The sequence below is a fragment of the Blennius ocellaris genome (assembly GCF_963422515.1).
Source record: "Blennius ocellaris genome assembly, chromosome: 9".
NCBI lineage: Eukaryota > Metazoa > Chordata > Actinopteri > Blenniiformes > Blenniidae > Blennius > Blennius ocellaris.
The window spans coordinates 15,987,860-16,003,524 of NC_137658.1; the positions used below are offsets into that span (position 1 = coordinate 15,987,860).

At 42.0% G+C, this 15,665-nt stretch overlaps 1 protein-coding gene across 1 annotated transcript; it reads left to right on the plus strand.

Annotated features, from left to right (window-relative positions):
* Nucleotides 1-2,406: 2,406 nt before the first annotated feature.
* mtmr7a (myotubularin related protein 7a) lies at nt 2,407-13,606 on the plus strand. Its single transcript, XM_080501852.1, has 14 exons — nt 2,407-2,472; nt 2,699-2,824; nt 2,946-3,108; nt 3,642-3,799; nt 3,889-4,017; nt 6,040-6,174; nt 7,466-7,598; nt 8,857-8,966; nt 9,461-9,586; nt 9,961-10,010; nt 10,364-10,564; nt 10,731-10,865; nt 11,502-11,628; nt 11,710-13,606. The coding sequence occupies exons 1-14, from the start codon at nt 2,449-2,451 to the stop codon at nt 12,046-12,048; spliced, it is 1,956 nt and encodes a 651-aa protein (XP_080357978.1). The 5' UTR covers nt 2,407-2,448; the 3' UTR covers nt 12,049-13,606.
* Nucleotides 13,607-15,665: the final 2,059 nt, after the last annotated feature.

Below are 15,665 nucleotides of genomic sequence, written 5' to 3' on the forward strand. Positions count from 1 at the left end.
GCTCTCTGACTTCACAGTGAGATTTAGTTTGGTCTTGTGGGGAGACTTCATGTTTTCCCTGGACATTCAAATGGTCTCATACAGTCCAAAAACGTTCTTTTTATAGAAGTGAGATGTTATCGGGGATTTACTCCATCGTTCACCCATAATCTGTGATGGGCTCCAGCCCTCTATCTACAGTTGGACAGAGTCATATTGAAAGTTGAATGGACGGGTGAAACTCTATTGAACCTCAAGGCTTATTACAGTTGCTGGAGGTAAATAACCAACATTAAGCTATCAGCTATTGCAAGACGTCACTAATACCTCAATTCATTTTTACAGCTATTTGCACATTCAGCTCATACGTTATGACAACAGCTGCAACATTATAGGTGAAAAGCCAAGAACAGGAGGTATAAATCATTGTGGTAATGAATGAAATCAGTGTGTTTGCAATAGTGAGATGTAGCTTACGTTATCTTGAATATATTTGAAACCGATTAATGTCCTCTGTTTGGGTTTAATGGTTTACACAACTGTTAGCACAAAGACAATAATTGTGTGTTGTACCGTGAGTTAACCTGATATTACTGGTGTTTCATTCTGCAATTAATGTTGCTGCTTTAATATAAACATACTGTATAATACACTTACTACTTAATTATTCTAGATTTTGGTAGACAGGTAAATTCATTTGATTAAGACTAATTCCATATAGATATGTTTGACAAGATTGCAGTACTCCTACTCCTGTCAGATTATAGTTCAATCCCTTAAACATACTGTACTTTTAAACAGGTGTACTGAATGAAATGGAATGCAATAATGTGTTTAACAACAAACTGAATCACCTTATTAGGCTGGCCCTATCAACAATTCACTACTAATGTATTTCATTGTGTGAAGTATACATATGCTCATATTAGGACTGATCTGAAACTGAAAATAAAAATGAACATTTGTAAAGTATGCATGATGTGTTGGAAAGGCATATGGTGTAAAAGATATATCTTTAAAACATCAGCTTGCTCTGCTGCAAGCTGCAGGTACCCACCAACAGCCCGATTTGTTAAGATCCTCGATAAAGTGTGCTAAATTTTAAGTTCACACACATACATTGTACTTTTGGTTTGCATGCGATTTGCAGCTGATTGACCACGACTGATATAACGGTCAAACAAGAGTCATTCGCACAAGACTGTGCAAATTCCACCAGACCAAGCTTCTGATCATATCACTCACACAGAGATTCCCTGCAGCTCAGTTCACAGATTTCTGAAGGATCAATTATTCTCTGACAATATGAAGATTTAAAACACATCCACTAGGTTAAAACTGTTGCAGCGTCCAAAGTCAGGACATCCCCGACTTGTTCACGCTTGACTTGGTGAGTTTATACGACATCAATTCATCTACGAAATGAAACGTGTCGGGCTGAACTTCCTCACTGTTTTGCTTTCAGTTTAGATTTTCCATCCCGTTGTTATGTGGCTGAGTTTCCTCCGTGTGTGTGATTTGTGTTGGAATATCAATTCATCGATGACGTCACGAGTAGTTCCGCATTCTATAAATTCATGTTTCTGCAGTTGTGTCAGGTGTGATCATCAACATCATTATTACAGATCAACCCTCGTGGAGATAAACAAAGCCTCAGTGAGGAGGATTTATTTTATTATGTTTTTTATTATACTTATTTCCTTTCACCTCTCCGCTCAGCTGAATCTCAGCGCTGAACCAATCGCGATCATTTAAGAATGGCTGGGTCATTTTCCAAGAGATCGGATTGGTCAGGAGGCGGAGCTCTGACTGCTTACATGGAACATAACCTGGTTAAAGATTCAGGTAAATTGTCGGGTGATTTTTTTTCGCAGTGAGAGGTGAATGTAATACGGAAACTGGTTAATCGTTGAAGTTTTCTCGAGAAGAGAAAACCCAGCACTGTAGTACAGGCCTCAGGGAAACAGAGTCTCTCATTATTCTTTTTGAAGTAGTTCTTTCAACAACTCAACAGTTTTATTGCTTTTTTGTGCTTTTATTAGTGTTTTAATGTGTTCTTTAAATTCAATAGAGAACTTAACAAAATGTGGCTTTTCCTTTAATTATCTGCATTTGCGAATGTGACATTTTCCAATTCGAATTATTAGATTTACTATAAATGCCATGTCTTCATTTTTTTTTGTAATCGTTATGCAATTACACTTTAAATCTGATTAAAGTCCGGCAGTGACGTCAGCAGCCATTTAAACAACTGCGAGCGGGCCTGGAACCTGACCGGCGTTAGGACCGCGCGGCGCAGCGGCAGTCAGGAGTCGGACGGTTCTCTTGGCTTTATTATGGTGGCTGTTTCTACCTGAGAGCTACTGACGGACAGCTTTCACTGTTATACCTGCCCTGCAGCGCGCGCTCACACACACTGTCACACCTCTGTACACATGCTGCTGCTGCTAGAGAGCGTGTGAGCTGCTGATGGAGCACATCCGACTACCAAAGGTAACCGAGGATCTGCAGTGATTAGCTTCATTTCCGCAGTGCTGTGACAACACACACACACACACACTGCTACACACAGTTACACACTGCTACACTGTGTCGGCCACGCTGGCACTCCGTGGATACTGCCACGCACACGCAGCTGGGTCAGGGCCACGCCAGCAGATCCCATGTTGTCGATGTGGAGGTCGGTGCATGACGTCCCTCCTATTTTCCATCCCTCCAGGTGGAGAATGTCAGGCTGCTGGACAGAGTGGCCCCCAGGAGGAGGAGCAGGGTGGGCACCCTGTACCTCACAGCCACGCACAGCATCTTTGTCGAGAGCGAGGCCGGAGTGCGCAATGAAACCTGGGTAGGTGCCACTCAGCCGCCCTCGGCAGATACAATAAACCACATGCCGTCACCGCAAAGCATGCACTCTGAGCATTGTGTACAACAAATGTGTGTGCCCCCCCCTCTCCTCCCACCTGCAGGTGCTTCACAGCATGGTGTGCAGTGTGGAGAAACAAGCTGCTACCTCATCAGGGTGCCCTCTGCTCGTGCACTGTAAGAACTTCCAGGTTCTGCATTTTATCATCCCTCTGGAGCGGGAGTGCCACGACGTTCACCTGTCCCTGCAGCGTCTTGCTCAGCCAGGTGCGCGGGCCTCTAACCACGGCGGTTGCCACGCCGTCGCTGAGCTGACAAACACACAGATGCTTAATAACTCGGGGGTAGTTAATGAGTGTACTCCGAGAAAAGCTTTGCTTGCTCTGGGAGAGCATGCGCTACAGGAATATCATGCAAACTCCGTGAAGAAGTAGTCCCAAGCACTAAAACGCCACACCACTGGGTTTAATCCCATTAATCCATTTCCCTAAAACACTCTACAGTCACTAATGGGTCACCCTTGGATTTTAACCGTCACACAGGTTTTTAGATGATAATATAAATGTACCCCCTACGTCATGTTGCCCTCCATCTGCTATTATTCTTCCTGCACTCGCGTCATTGTTGGATGTTGTCTAGTAACTAAAAAAAAAAAAGTTCCAATAAATTCACTCCCAGATGCTGTTGCCACAAAGGCTTGACGGAGCCTTCTAATTTCCTCTTGCGTTTGCGACACGTTGGGTTTCTCAGACCAATGCAGGGTGGAGGTTTGGCTTGTCAGCTGCCGCTGTGTCTTGCAGAGAGTTACGAGGAGCTGTACTGCTTCTCCTACAAGCCGAACGTTGACGAGGAGGCGAGACGGCAGGAATGGGACCTCTCCGACCTGAAGGCTGATTACAGCCGACTGGGACTTCCGAACTCCCTGTGGAAACTCTCCCCGGTCAATCGACACTATAAGGTCAGGCTGCACGGCCTCACTCGTACCGCTTCATCCCGATATGGACACTCGCGTTACTTCGACTTGTTTCTGTCTTGTCATTTCTAAAGGTGAGTGACACGTATCCCGCTGAAGTGTTCGTACCCGAGTCCGCCACCCCGCCAGTCATAGTGGGGAGCTCCAAGTTCAGAAGCAGGGGCAGATTCCCTGCCCTGTCGTACTACTCCAAAGAGAACCATGTAAGTGGCTTTTTCCTCTTTTTCATTCCGCATATACTGCACTTCCTTTATCATATCAAATCAAGGGGTATTGCATTCCGCTTCTAACCAGACTGAATACACTAACTTTTTTTTTTCCAGAAAGCAAACGCACAATTATAAAGCGGCTTTTCTGCGTTTTTGTTTAGTCCTGTGAATTCATGCAATCAACAAATCTCAAATCCTCAAAGTAGTCGTCAACTCACTAATGTTATTTAGTCCTGCCTGCAGGCCGTTTCTGCCATCAACGTTTCCCTCTGGCGCTATTTATCAGTCACTCTTGTTGGGTTTCAACTAACCCAGCGGTCTGCAACCTTTATGACCAAAAGAGCCATTTCAGAATCTGAATAGTTGTATCATCGTTATATAATCTATAATGAAATTTCCCGTGACTTCTCCTTGTTATATATATATATATATATATATATATATATATATATATATAAAAACATAGAAAATATGTACATAATAAAGAAGATGGAATCATAAAAAGGATAAATAGATGGCGTGCAAAACACGTTCATGCTTTAGAATGAGGTGAACATAGTTTCTATAAGTTTCTTATATAAAGTAGTTTTGAAACGTGCAAGAAAATTGTGTCTTGTGTTGCATTTATGAAGTTTCAATTGACATTTAGGAATTTAACGTCCAATTTTCTGATGATTTGTACCCGATTTTAAAGGTTTCAGCATTTTTAGATCATTTTGACATTTTAGAATCGAATAGAACAGAAATACTTTATTACTCCCAGAGGGATCCTTTCAGCATTGCTCCACACAGAACACACAGAAAGGAAGTTAAATGTCAGATGAGGCAGGATGAAAAATTCGTAAATTTAGTAAGCCAGGTTAGCTTTACCGTACTGATGAGTTGTTTCTATAGTAGTGATGTTAGTATTTACAAGGGTTTACAGTGATGTTAGTGATATTGGCACAGAAAGGATGATGTCAATCAAACACTATAGACAAACACTATTTACAGAGAGGAGTTATAGAGTCTTGGGGCCACAGGAAGGACAGTTTAACCATTTTATTTATTTTCTAGGAAGTTTTGATTGTTTTTGCAATTTCAGCTTTAAGCTATTCTAGTCAGTTCTTTTTTTTTTCCAATTTTATCCTTTTTTGTGACTCTGGTGTGTAAATAACATCAAAATAAGACAAAATGCTTATTAAGGTATAATCTAGTGACGGCTTCGTGACACCTGTTGGTACATAATGGGTAGCAATGAATAATTTGTCCTCAAAGTTGATTTGTTAGCAGCAGATTAAAAAAAAAAGAGGATTTGTGTGAGTGAGACAAAGGCCACATTGTGACGGCCAGACTGGAACTGAGTCGCTCCAACACTGCATCTCTTCTGGAGCCTCCCCAGTCTGCAGTGGAGAACCTGCGCTGGTTTTCCTCCATACAGGAGACAATAAAAGTTTGATTTTAAATTAGAAAAAAATGTGTATATTATGTACTGTGTGGGGTTTTTTTTCCCACTCTGGTCCTTTTCAGATTGTCGCTCTTGATACTTTTGCTACTGGGTCGCCCACACACTTATTTTTAAACCGACATAAGCAGGAAATATGTATTTTACAACTCTTCTGCACTCAGGCATCTTTTATAAAAGCTCCATATCTGAACCAAGAAAAAGCCCGCACAGTCATTAATTTATGATATTTGTCCTTGATAGGACAGTTGGGAGTGCTTTATGAGTGTGAGGTCAGCTTCCCAGGGCTGAGGGTCCTGCTTGTTCGTGCACCACAGCTCCGCTCAGCTTCATGTGCCAGGAGGGACGATCACACAGAGATCTGTGGCGGGTTTTTTTTTTGGTTTTTTTTCCCTGGTGGCTACTAAATGGTCATATGAGAAACTGTGTTTGATTGATTTTCAATTCAAGAGTAGCCTCAATTTGTGAGATTTCCTTGTTGTTGAATGTGTAAAAAAAAAAAAAAAAAAAAATTTGGTTAAAATGAGCTGATGAGGAAGTGTCCCTGATGAGCGCCTCTCGCCTCCTCCCAGGCCGCCATCTGCCGCAGCAGCCAGCCCCTGTCGGGCTTCAGCGCCCGCTGCCTGGAGGACGAGCAGATGCTGGAGGCCATCTTGAGGTCGAACCCCCGCAGCGACTTCATGTATGTGGTGGACACCCGGCCTAAGGTGAGCCCTGTTTGTTACGGAGGAGCGGCCCTGTGGAAAGACACACACTGGACCACGTTGTGTGTTCAGGTGGGCTTCGTTGTTTTCCGAGGTGCGTTTTGCCAGCTGCACGTCCTCACAGCGGCGGCTTTAAATAACATCCTGGCTCCGCGCTCGCTGCTCCAGGATCAGTGTTAAAAGACTTTTTTTTTTTTTTTATAAAAATTGGCCTTTTTTAAAATCTTATTACAGACATTGAACATCCTGTAACATAAATCATGTTAAGAAGTTTCTGCACCACATGGAAACAGCTGGCTTATTTCTAACCCTTCATCTTTTCCCCCCACTTGTGTCTGTTGACAATGTGAAATATGAAAAAATGTCACTTATGAGACTTTGAATCTTTTTTTAGACATGTCTAAAAGCTTGATCTGTGGAAAATAAGTATTGCTGTAATTGTAGATAAATGTCCAGCATCAGTGACAATCCTTTCATCCAGAATTGGTTCATTTACTACATGACTGAGAGTTTTCTTGCTTGACAAACCTGTTTGAGTCGGACTTTCCTCTTTCAGTCACTCTATACCACACCCAATATACCTCCACCCATTCACCTTAAGGTCATTCAAGGTCAAGGCTTACATTCTCCAGCCAAAGTACCTGCTGTTCCCGACTTGTTCACTCGAAGTTGTTTCTTTTCTAAGATGTGCAGGGCATCACATGCTGTCTATTGTAGCAAAGAAAACTATCCTAACAATAACTATTGCTACAGTTTGTATTTCACAACGTTTTCAGGGACATCTTGAATTTAAATGAACATACTCCTACTTCTTATTCAAGTACAGTCTTCTAGTGATCATTAGCTGCTTCTCATTTGTCTGCACTGGTTCACATTGTTTTAGCAGTGAAAGCCGGCTGGTGGCGAAGTCGCATTTGCGTTGAACTGTGCAATTTAACGGCTGCGGAAAAGCAACTGGCTTTTGTCAGTCTTTTAGTTGACTGAAGAGAAATCCAAATAGCGAAAAGTGGAGTGTATTATGGGACACTTCAGGGTTTTTTTTTTTGCACACGGGAGCATCATAATTGTTTTTAGGAATGTAGAATCGATTATCAATGAGCATTTGACTACAATTACATCCACTGTTCATGTGTAAATGGTCCCATATCCTGGCAGCTGCAGTGTATTATTGTACCGTAGCATTTCTTTTCCTTATGATTTACTCGTATCCGACATACAAAGGCTGAAAGGCCAACGGTTTTCTCCAAGATCATGTTTGACAAAGCTGTGCTGGACACTCGCGCTCTCCCTTCAGTTAAACGCCATGGCGAACCGAGCGGCGGGGAAAGGCTACGAGAACGAGGACAACTACTCCAACATCAAGTTCCAGTTCCTGGGTATCGAGAACATCCACGTCATGAGGAACAGCCAACAGAAAATGCTGGAAGGTAATTCTGACGTCCTCTGCGGGATGATTTCTGCTTTGATTGCAGTTGAAACGCTTTTGAAGCCACTGTCAGAAATGTCTCCCCACATCAGTGTTTGTGGAGAGAGAGGAGGGGGGGGGGAAAGCCTACATGTTCTTGGCAGTGTCCGTTTAAATCAGCTGCTTCTTCACATTGCCGGAGCCGCGCGGGACCCCGGGCGACCCCTGCGGTTTTTTAATAAGCACAACCATGCAGACCGAACTGTGCAGCAATCAGCCTCCAAATGAGCCCGCGGGAGAATTTCTGGGTATTGTGCAGGGGTGCTCCTAGGAAGACTTTGAATCCATCTGGGTTTGATTTCGGAGCTATTTTGGTTTCCCGGAGTGGACAATCCCGGACATTATCCCCCAAAGAGAGGCAGAGGGCGTGAGAATGATGTGATTTCGAGACCGAAAAGTTATAGCTGTGCTTAGTTGTGATAACTCTTTGCCCCCCCTGGCAGAGCGAGGGAAGTCTTTTAAAATACTGGAGACAGTGCTTTGCCCCTCACAGTCTGCCTGACCCCCCCCCCCCCCCGTCTGCCTGCACTCTCTACCTAGTCCCCCACTTGTAGTACGTTTTTTTTTTTTTAGAGGACCTCCTTGTTTCCCGCCGTGTGGCTCAAGCATTTCTTCGAAGTGGAAGCGTTACAAAACCAAAGGTTGGATGAACCCGCTCACCTGCTCCTGCGCTATCAGCGACCTCAGGCTGTTCTCACAGGTCAGCAAAAAGAAAAGAGAGACTCCAGCAACGCCCTGAGCGAGGAGTGAGCAGACGCTTTCGCCCGTCCGCTGTCGAGGTGCTCCACTGTTATCTGGGACGTGAAATTGTCAGCGAAAAAAAAAAAAAACGGGTCCCAGTCGCTCTTGAGTCAACTTCCAAATATTTATGCAGTTTGGGAATCAGCAAAAACAGTGCAGTGAGCCCGGTGTCACGGAACTGGATGTGTGAGGAAACACTAATAAAAGTCAGATTTGATATCCGGATGCCTGCAAGCTGAATTTGCAAAAAATGTCATTTAACTCGGTCAGACAGCCAATCAGGACACTACTTCTGATAATGTGAACGCAATCTTTTAAACAGTTGTTGAGATGTTTTGAAGGAGACGAGCGACCGGAGGAGCGTGACCTATATTCTGTCGCACCGTCCAGTGCGTGCGTGCGTCAGGTTTAATAAAGCCCGGGGTTCAGGTATGCTCCTTGTTTCCTGCCGGTGAGACGGCTTGCGTTGTGCTTTACAGTATGCGAGCGGCGGTCCCCCTCCATGTCGGACTTCCTGGAGGGTCTGGAGAGCTCAGGCTGGCTGAAGCACATCAAAGCCGTCCTGGACGCGGGCGTCTTCATCGCCAAGGTCGGTCTGGAGGGTAATCCTCACTGTCTGCCTCAGCGCTGCACTCAATATTATTACTCGTGTGTGGAGGGAAACTGTACTATTGTGCCTTTTCGAGGTTTTTGTTTTGCTTTTCTCAGGAGATGCTACAGAGATATTGGACACAGCTCTCAGAACAACAACATGTATTTAGTCCAAACTGTTGATTGACAAGGAACTCCCTTCAGGACTTCTTAAACATTTGTTGGTTTTGGAGCTTTTTGGACATTTCGTACATGAAAATATCACCAGTAGGGAATAATGACACAATAACTACTCTATTAATATCTGACTTGATGGGCCCTCTGTCTAAAACAGCCTGATGAGTTATTTGTGTTGCTTCGAGGGCAAAAAGGGAGAAAACTAAAAGTATAGTGTTTTTGTTGTTCTAATAAATCAAATGAAACAAACTCCCTCCCAGATCTTTACTATCAGTTGTGTATTTATTGTTAGTTTTGTGTGTTTCCTGTGTGCAGGCTGTAGCAGAGCAGGGCGTCAGCGTCCTGGTTCACTGTTCAGACGGGTGGGATCGCACCGCTCAGGTGTGCTCAGTGGCCTGCGTGCTGCTGGACCCCTTCTACCGGACCCTCAGAGGATTCATGGTACAAACTGACCCGTTAAGTTAATGTTCCGGTGGCGGAGAGGAGCTGACGTAACCCCCCCCGTCACGTCTTCGTGTCCCGTTACGTTCTAGTTTTCGATGACGCGAGTCCACGCTGAGCTCCTGCTGCTGGTTTCTTTCATCAGAATGCCGAGAAACAACAAATCATGTTAATGGGAACATTGTTTTCACAAAGCTTCACTCTGCAGGGACTGACTTTATTCTACTGTATGTGTCAAACTTTGAATGACTGTTTGGAGCTGCTTTAGCACGAGTTCTACACTTGTTTCTCAAAGCTTCTGACCGCCTTTATGTGTAAACCTTGAGTTGTGACTGTGAAACACTTTCATTTAACACATCTTTTCCTCAACGTAGGTTCTCATTGAGAAAGACTGGGTCTCTTTTGGACACAAGTTCTCTCACAGGTTTGAATTCAGCACTTTTAAACCATAACATGCTCCAATTTTGAAGTAGAGGTACATCCAACAGAGATGAAAAGTAATGTTACTGAAATATTGAACGACATGTCAATTTTGTGCTCATTATGTATAATGTGGAAAGTGTCAAGCTACTTATAGAATATTAGAATGATTTCACAAAATACTCTGGAATTTTGAGTTACTGTATTATTTCGATACCATTTGAATTAATATGCAGTACATAAAAATGAGTTTGAATGAAATCACTTGCAGCTTTGTATTCTTATATTTGTATCTGTAATCCTTTATTCTGACCCCCCCCCCCCCCCCCCCCCCACCACCACCACCACCACCACCAGATGCAACCACTTGTTGGGAGACCCTAAAGAGGTTTCCCCTGTGATCGACCAGTTCTTGGAGAGCGTGTGGCAGCTGATGGAGCAGTTCCCCTGTGCCTTCGAGTTCAACGAGCGGCTCCTCATCACCATTCACAGCCACATCTACTCCTGCCAGTACGGAAACTTTATTGGCAACAACGAGTGTGAGAGGGGGGAGCTGAGGTGAGATTTACACCTGCAGCCACCATCACTTTCTTCTCCCTTTCACACACGCGCAGACGTCTGGTCTGGTGAGGGAGACTGCGGGAAAACCTACAAAACATGTGGCTTCCTCTGTTGTTTTCCTTTCTGCTTTTCACTTCGATTGATTTGCGTTCGACATGTGCAGAGTGCGCGAGAGGACTCACTCTTTGTGGAGTTTTCTCTGGGCCAACCGGGCCGACCACATCAACCCGCTGTACAGGCCCGACCACAGCCAGACCCAGGGGCTGCTCAGGCCCTCTACTGCCCCCTACAGCTTCAAGTAGGTTAGGGTTCTTCAAACTGCACTGTGACATTTGAAACAGTGATGAAATGTTTGGTCTGATGGCATGTACTTAAATGTTTAAAAAAAAAAAAAGTTTTGCAGAAAATAATGTCATATACAGGCAAAAATATGGGAAAAAACTGGTTTATCAAATCTTATAAAGGCTTGAGATTTATTTATTTATGTCTATTTATGATTTGTAAGCTAAATTATACAGAATAAAACAAAACAACGTTGAATATCAGTTGAAATGCTAATTAATAGACATTTTTTGAAAGTTTTGCTATTATTGTTGTTTTTTTTTTTTTTTTATAATTTGTATTGTATTCTAATTTTCAAAGATGCACCAGTAAACACACTAAATCTGACGAGTCAAGTAAACGGCAAACAAAAACATAAGTTATTAATTTGTGTCATATTAAAACATGGAAAGATAAATAGATATGAATGACTGGAAAAAAAGCTTTAAAAATAAAAGAAAATTATGATTTATATATTGTTCATATGAATTAATAACTATACAATACAAAGAAATACAGTTGAGAAAAGCACTCAAATAAGAAGAATTGGCGTCCTTCTTGGACGACGAGGCGGCTATTAACTCGGGACTCAACTGAACATGTCTGCGTACAGATTCTGGAGAGGGCTGTACAACCGTTTCGACCGCGGGATGCACCCTCGACAGAGTGTCGAGGATTACCTGCGAGCCATCCAGGAGGAGACGCAGCAGCTGGAGGAGCAGCTGGCGTCACACAAACAGGTATGACCGGACTGGATATTCAAACTAAAAACTTAGTTTTTTCATCACAGCAGATGACTGTAGTCTTCCTGTCATCCATAGAAAATAGCTGAGTTTGAGCAGGAGCAGGGGTGGAGTGACACCTGGACAGCTGCCGCCTTCGATAAAAGCCCCCCGGCAAGGGTTCTGGGTGACGACCTGGGTCCGGCCAACACTCCTCAGGACTACACCGGGGGCTTCGTGACCAGCCCCTACCAGCCCAAGCCTCCAGAGAACGCCCTGATCCTGACGCCACAGGACTCCAACCCAACGCCTGACTCCAAGCTCTCCAACGGCAGCGACCAGGAGTCCGGGATCGCCGACCTGAGCTGCCGCTCGCCGCTGAGCGAGGACAGCGCCAAGGACCCTGACTCGGATGAGGCTGCCTACTCTGCCGCCTGAGCAAATCGTAGCATTTCTCTGCTGACTGAGCAACACTGAACAAACACTACCTTGAAATTTACCAGGTAACCTGACCATTTGCACCTGGAGTTACATGTTTGACCTGCACTTGTGTTTTGCATGTGGTGTGGTGGACGCGTCTTGTTGCCGCACACGTCCTGGTTAATAGCTGTTTAGTGTAACTCGCCACATCCTACGAGAGCGAGATTTACTGGGATTATGAGCCAATTAAAAGCAATTTTGAACAATTTAATCTGCAATTCAACCAAGTGAAATCAAAGAGCCATTTCAGTGTGTGCCTGTTTTAAAATATAGTCTTCCTCCAGTTCATTTAGATACTTTGCATTTCGGATTTTAAACGGAAATATATTGAATAATGTAATTGTAGCCAAAAATGCCACACTATGGACATACTATACAGATATTTTAAGGTACAGTGAGAAAGATTGAAGTAATACTCTGATTTAATGCGTTGCATGGTCCTGGTGAGTCACTTCAGCGTTCACTCTGCCCTCAGTTCACCTCTTTGTGTTACTATGTGATACGCAGGTCAGAGGACAGACTAAATGCTGTTGTAACTCACTACACCACCGCCTGGTACAAAGTGGTACTGCAAGACTGGAAGCTCGTTCAAAAAGCTTGCTAACGTCCATCAATATTTCTGTAGTACTTTTCTTTCTGATGACGTGTTGACTGTTGTTGATTTCAGGGTTTGTTTTTATGTTTTATTAACATGGAATATAAAGGGAACATGAGTAACAGAGGGCTAAATAGATCAAACGTATACATTATATATAGGCATATCTATTTTTTCAAACTTAAGACCAAAATAAATGAGTCCAAGATTAAGACCATGAGGTTAAATGTGAGAAACAACAGATTTATTTGTTGTTTGGACTGAAAATGTCCTCGTAATTCTCATTTAACAAAAAATCTCCACAGACTGAAACCCGAAAGGAAGAAATAAAAATTGACCCAAATCACAGTGACCTCAACTGGCCTGTTGAGGCACTACACTTCAATAAACCACCTTCAACTGCTATTTATTGGTTGTTTTATATTTTAGTCCAGGAAATGACTAGTTTTAACAAAATGTAGCCACATGTGAACATACAAGGATGTGAAAAAACACAAATGAAACTTTCACTAGTCCATCCACAATAATCCGACATCTGAGTCTCAGATACTTACCAAAGTGAAAGGGAATGAAGCCTCACAGATAAGATGCTGCTTGTGGAAACAAACCTTTTGACAATTGTGTATAATTAGCATTAGAAGTGTTCACTTTAGTAGTGTGGTACACATTCCTATAGATGCACTCCTGCAGACGAACAATGCAAACTTCTCGTGAAGCATGTTAAGATATTTTTGTATGATGAACATTTTTTTTGTCTTCAGTAATCCTGCTCTCAATGCTTGTTTTGTCAAATTCAAAGATTCATCATGTGTATGTCGCAGCCAATTTTGTTTCTGTTTACAAAAGAAAAGCTTTATGTTTGGTGCACTTAAGTGGGAAATAAAGCTGAAATTGTCTGACTGATTAAGTTTATGTGACTGTTTCCTGTGAAATTACTGAATAAAATACCTTATGGTCTGTGAGTTCCTGTGATTTTATCTGACACACACACACACATACACATGGTTCAAAAGTTCAGAACTTTTGTGAAAGAATAAACAATCTTTACATAACAAACAAACCATGTAAACGGTTCATTTGACTACTTTAGAATGTAGACTTTGTGTATTCAGGTCAACAATTTTCCAATTCTACTTCTTATGGACTCGTGGGTTTTTCTCTAAAAGCACCATAAAAAGTGTAATTGGCAGAATATAAATAAAGTTTAATTTACTTTCTTTTCTCGAATCGCCTACTCATTGATTGGCCAGTGCATGCACAAATTCATCTTATATAAGCACTTGTGCAACTATTAGATGTTTAATATTTCACAACATATATGATGTTGACATTGGTAGTAGCCCCCTGAAAAACATTTCTCTACATTAGTTGACAGATGCGATAAAATGCAACAAGTTTCTGTAGAGATCAGAGCTCTGCTGACTGAACATTTGTTAAAAGGCAAGCAAGTCTTTTTTTATATCATCATACCTGTTTCAGTGCTGAAGTGCAAACAACAAAGCAAAACTGGAAGAGATTTGAAACTAACAGCATACAGGATATTACTGCCCCTCCAGCTTCCACACCACTTTATTCAACTTGAACGGTCAGCCTGGGTTGGCTGCGGCACACTGACACCCCAAGTTAAAGTAGTATAGTAAGATAAATGGAGTTGGCTCTGATATATTATCACGTGTAACTGATAATAAACACAAAGTAGGAAATGTTTTCTATCCGACAAAATGTTTTGTTTTTTTCTAGAAGTTGTTGAAACGTAAGTGAGTTTTCTACAAGTTAAAAATTCAGTGAAACGTTCAATTGGCCTGCAAATAAACATCTAGAAGTTTGCATTTATATTTGAATATCTTAAACCAAAAAAAAAATTACCTTGTGTTATGCTAATAACTGATTACCACAGAACTATTTTCTGCAAAAGCCAATAAAGTATTGGCAGCTATTGTTGGCATTTCACTTGAGCGTACTGAGGAGTTATCCAAAACTTTGGTTCAAATTTTTGAGAAGAAACCGTCTTGATGAAAACAAAATTAGTATTTATTTTTATTGAAAGGCATTTGTGGAACTGACTTATATTAATTGTAATGGAGATCAGTTAAATCGATGCAAAGTGATTTAGTACAACACCATGGCTGTCACTGTTACACATTGTAAATTAAGGCTTCCCAAACATTTTAATCTGAAAGCAACATTTATAAATTACTTATTGCTTATGGATTGAAAATAGGTCTTTACTTTGAAAAACAGTAGAAATGTCTCATGCAATCAGAAATCACTACTTGGAATGACATACAGAAGTGTCGTGCTCTCACCTCACAGCAAAAATGTCACGGGTTTGCATCCAGGCCACCTAAATTGTGTGAATATGAGAGCGTGGTGATCGCTCTGTGTGTTTGCCCAGAGACAATTTAGAATCACCAATTAACCTCACAAGCATGTTTTTTGACATGAGGACAACATGAAAACGCCACACAGGAAGGCTGGGCCAGTGTTTGAACCCGTGACCTTCTTGTGATCAGAGAGAGCGAACCACAGCTCCACTGTGCATGCAGCTTAATGTAAATATTTTACTCCAATATGAAAATATTGAATTTTTATTTAACACATAATTATGTTCATTGACGAAATGTAATTGAAAGGTGAAAAAAAATATTTCAACAATACTAGAAACGTTAAAAATATATTTATTATAAATGAAAGATGAACAAGTTTCCAAACAGATGTTTATGTATGGTGAAAGTGCAAATAAGAGAGTCCATGGTAGTTTATGTTATATTGACTGAATTACACTTTATAATACGATAAAACAAGCTTCTATCATCTTATTTGGATTTTTTTAAAGCTTTTAGAATAAAATGTTTTTCTTTAGTTTTTTTTTAATTCACAACGAGCCCACCACCAAGCACGCGGACTTGCTAACGTGCGCGTGTACGCATTCGACGCCAAACGTGATGACGTCGAGTCGCAGGCACAGCTATGATGGCAG

What these genes read in the sequence shown, in the direction of transcription:
- mtmr7a (XM_080501852.1), top strand. Translation starts at nt 2,449, where the DNA reads ATGGAGCACATCCGACTACCAAAG. An exon ending in TGGTGGACACCCGGCCTAAG is followed by an intron (nt 6,175 to 7,465) that starts GTGAGCCCTGTT and finishes CTCTCCCTTCAG; the next exon opens with TTAAACGCCATGGCGAACCG. An exon ending in ACTGCCCCCTACAGCTTCAA is followed by an intron (nt 10,866 to 11,501) that starts GTAGGTTAGGGT and finishes GTCTGCGTACAG; the next exon opens with ATTCTGGAGAGGGCTGTACA.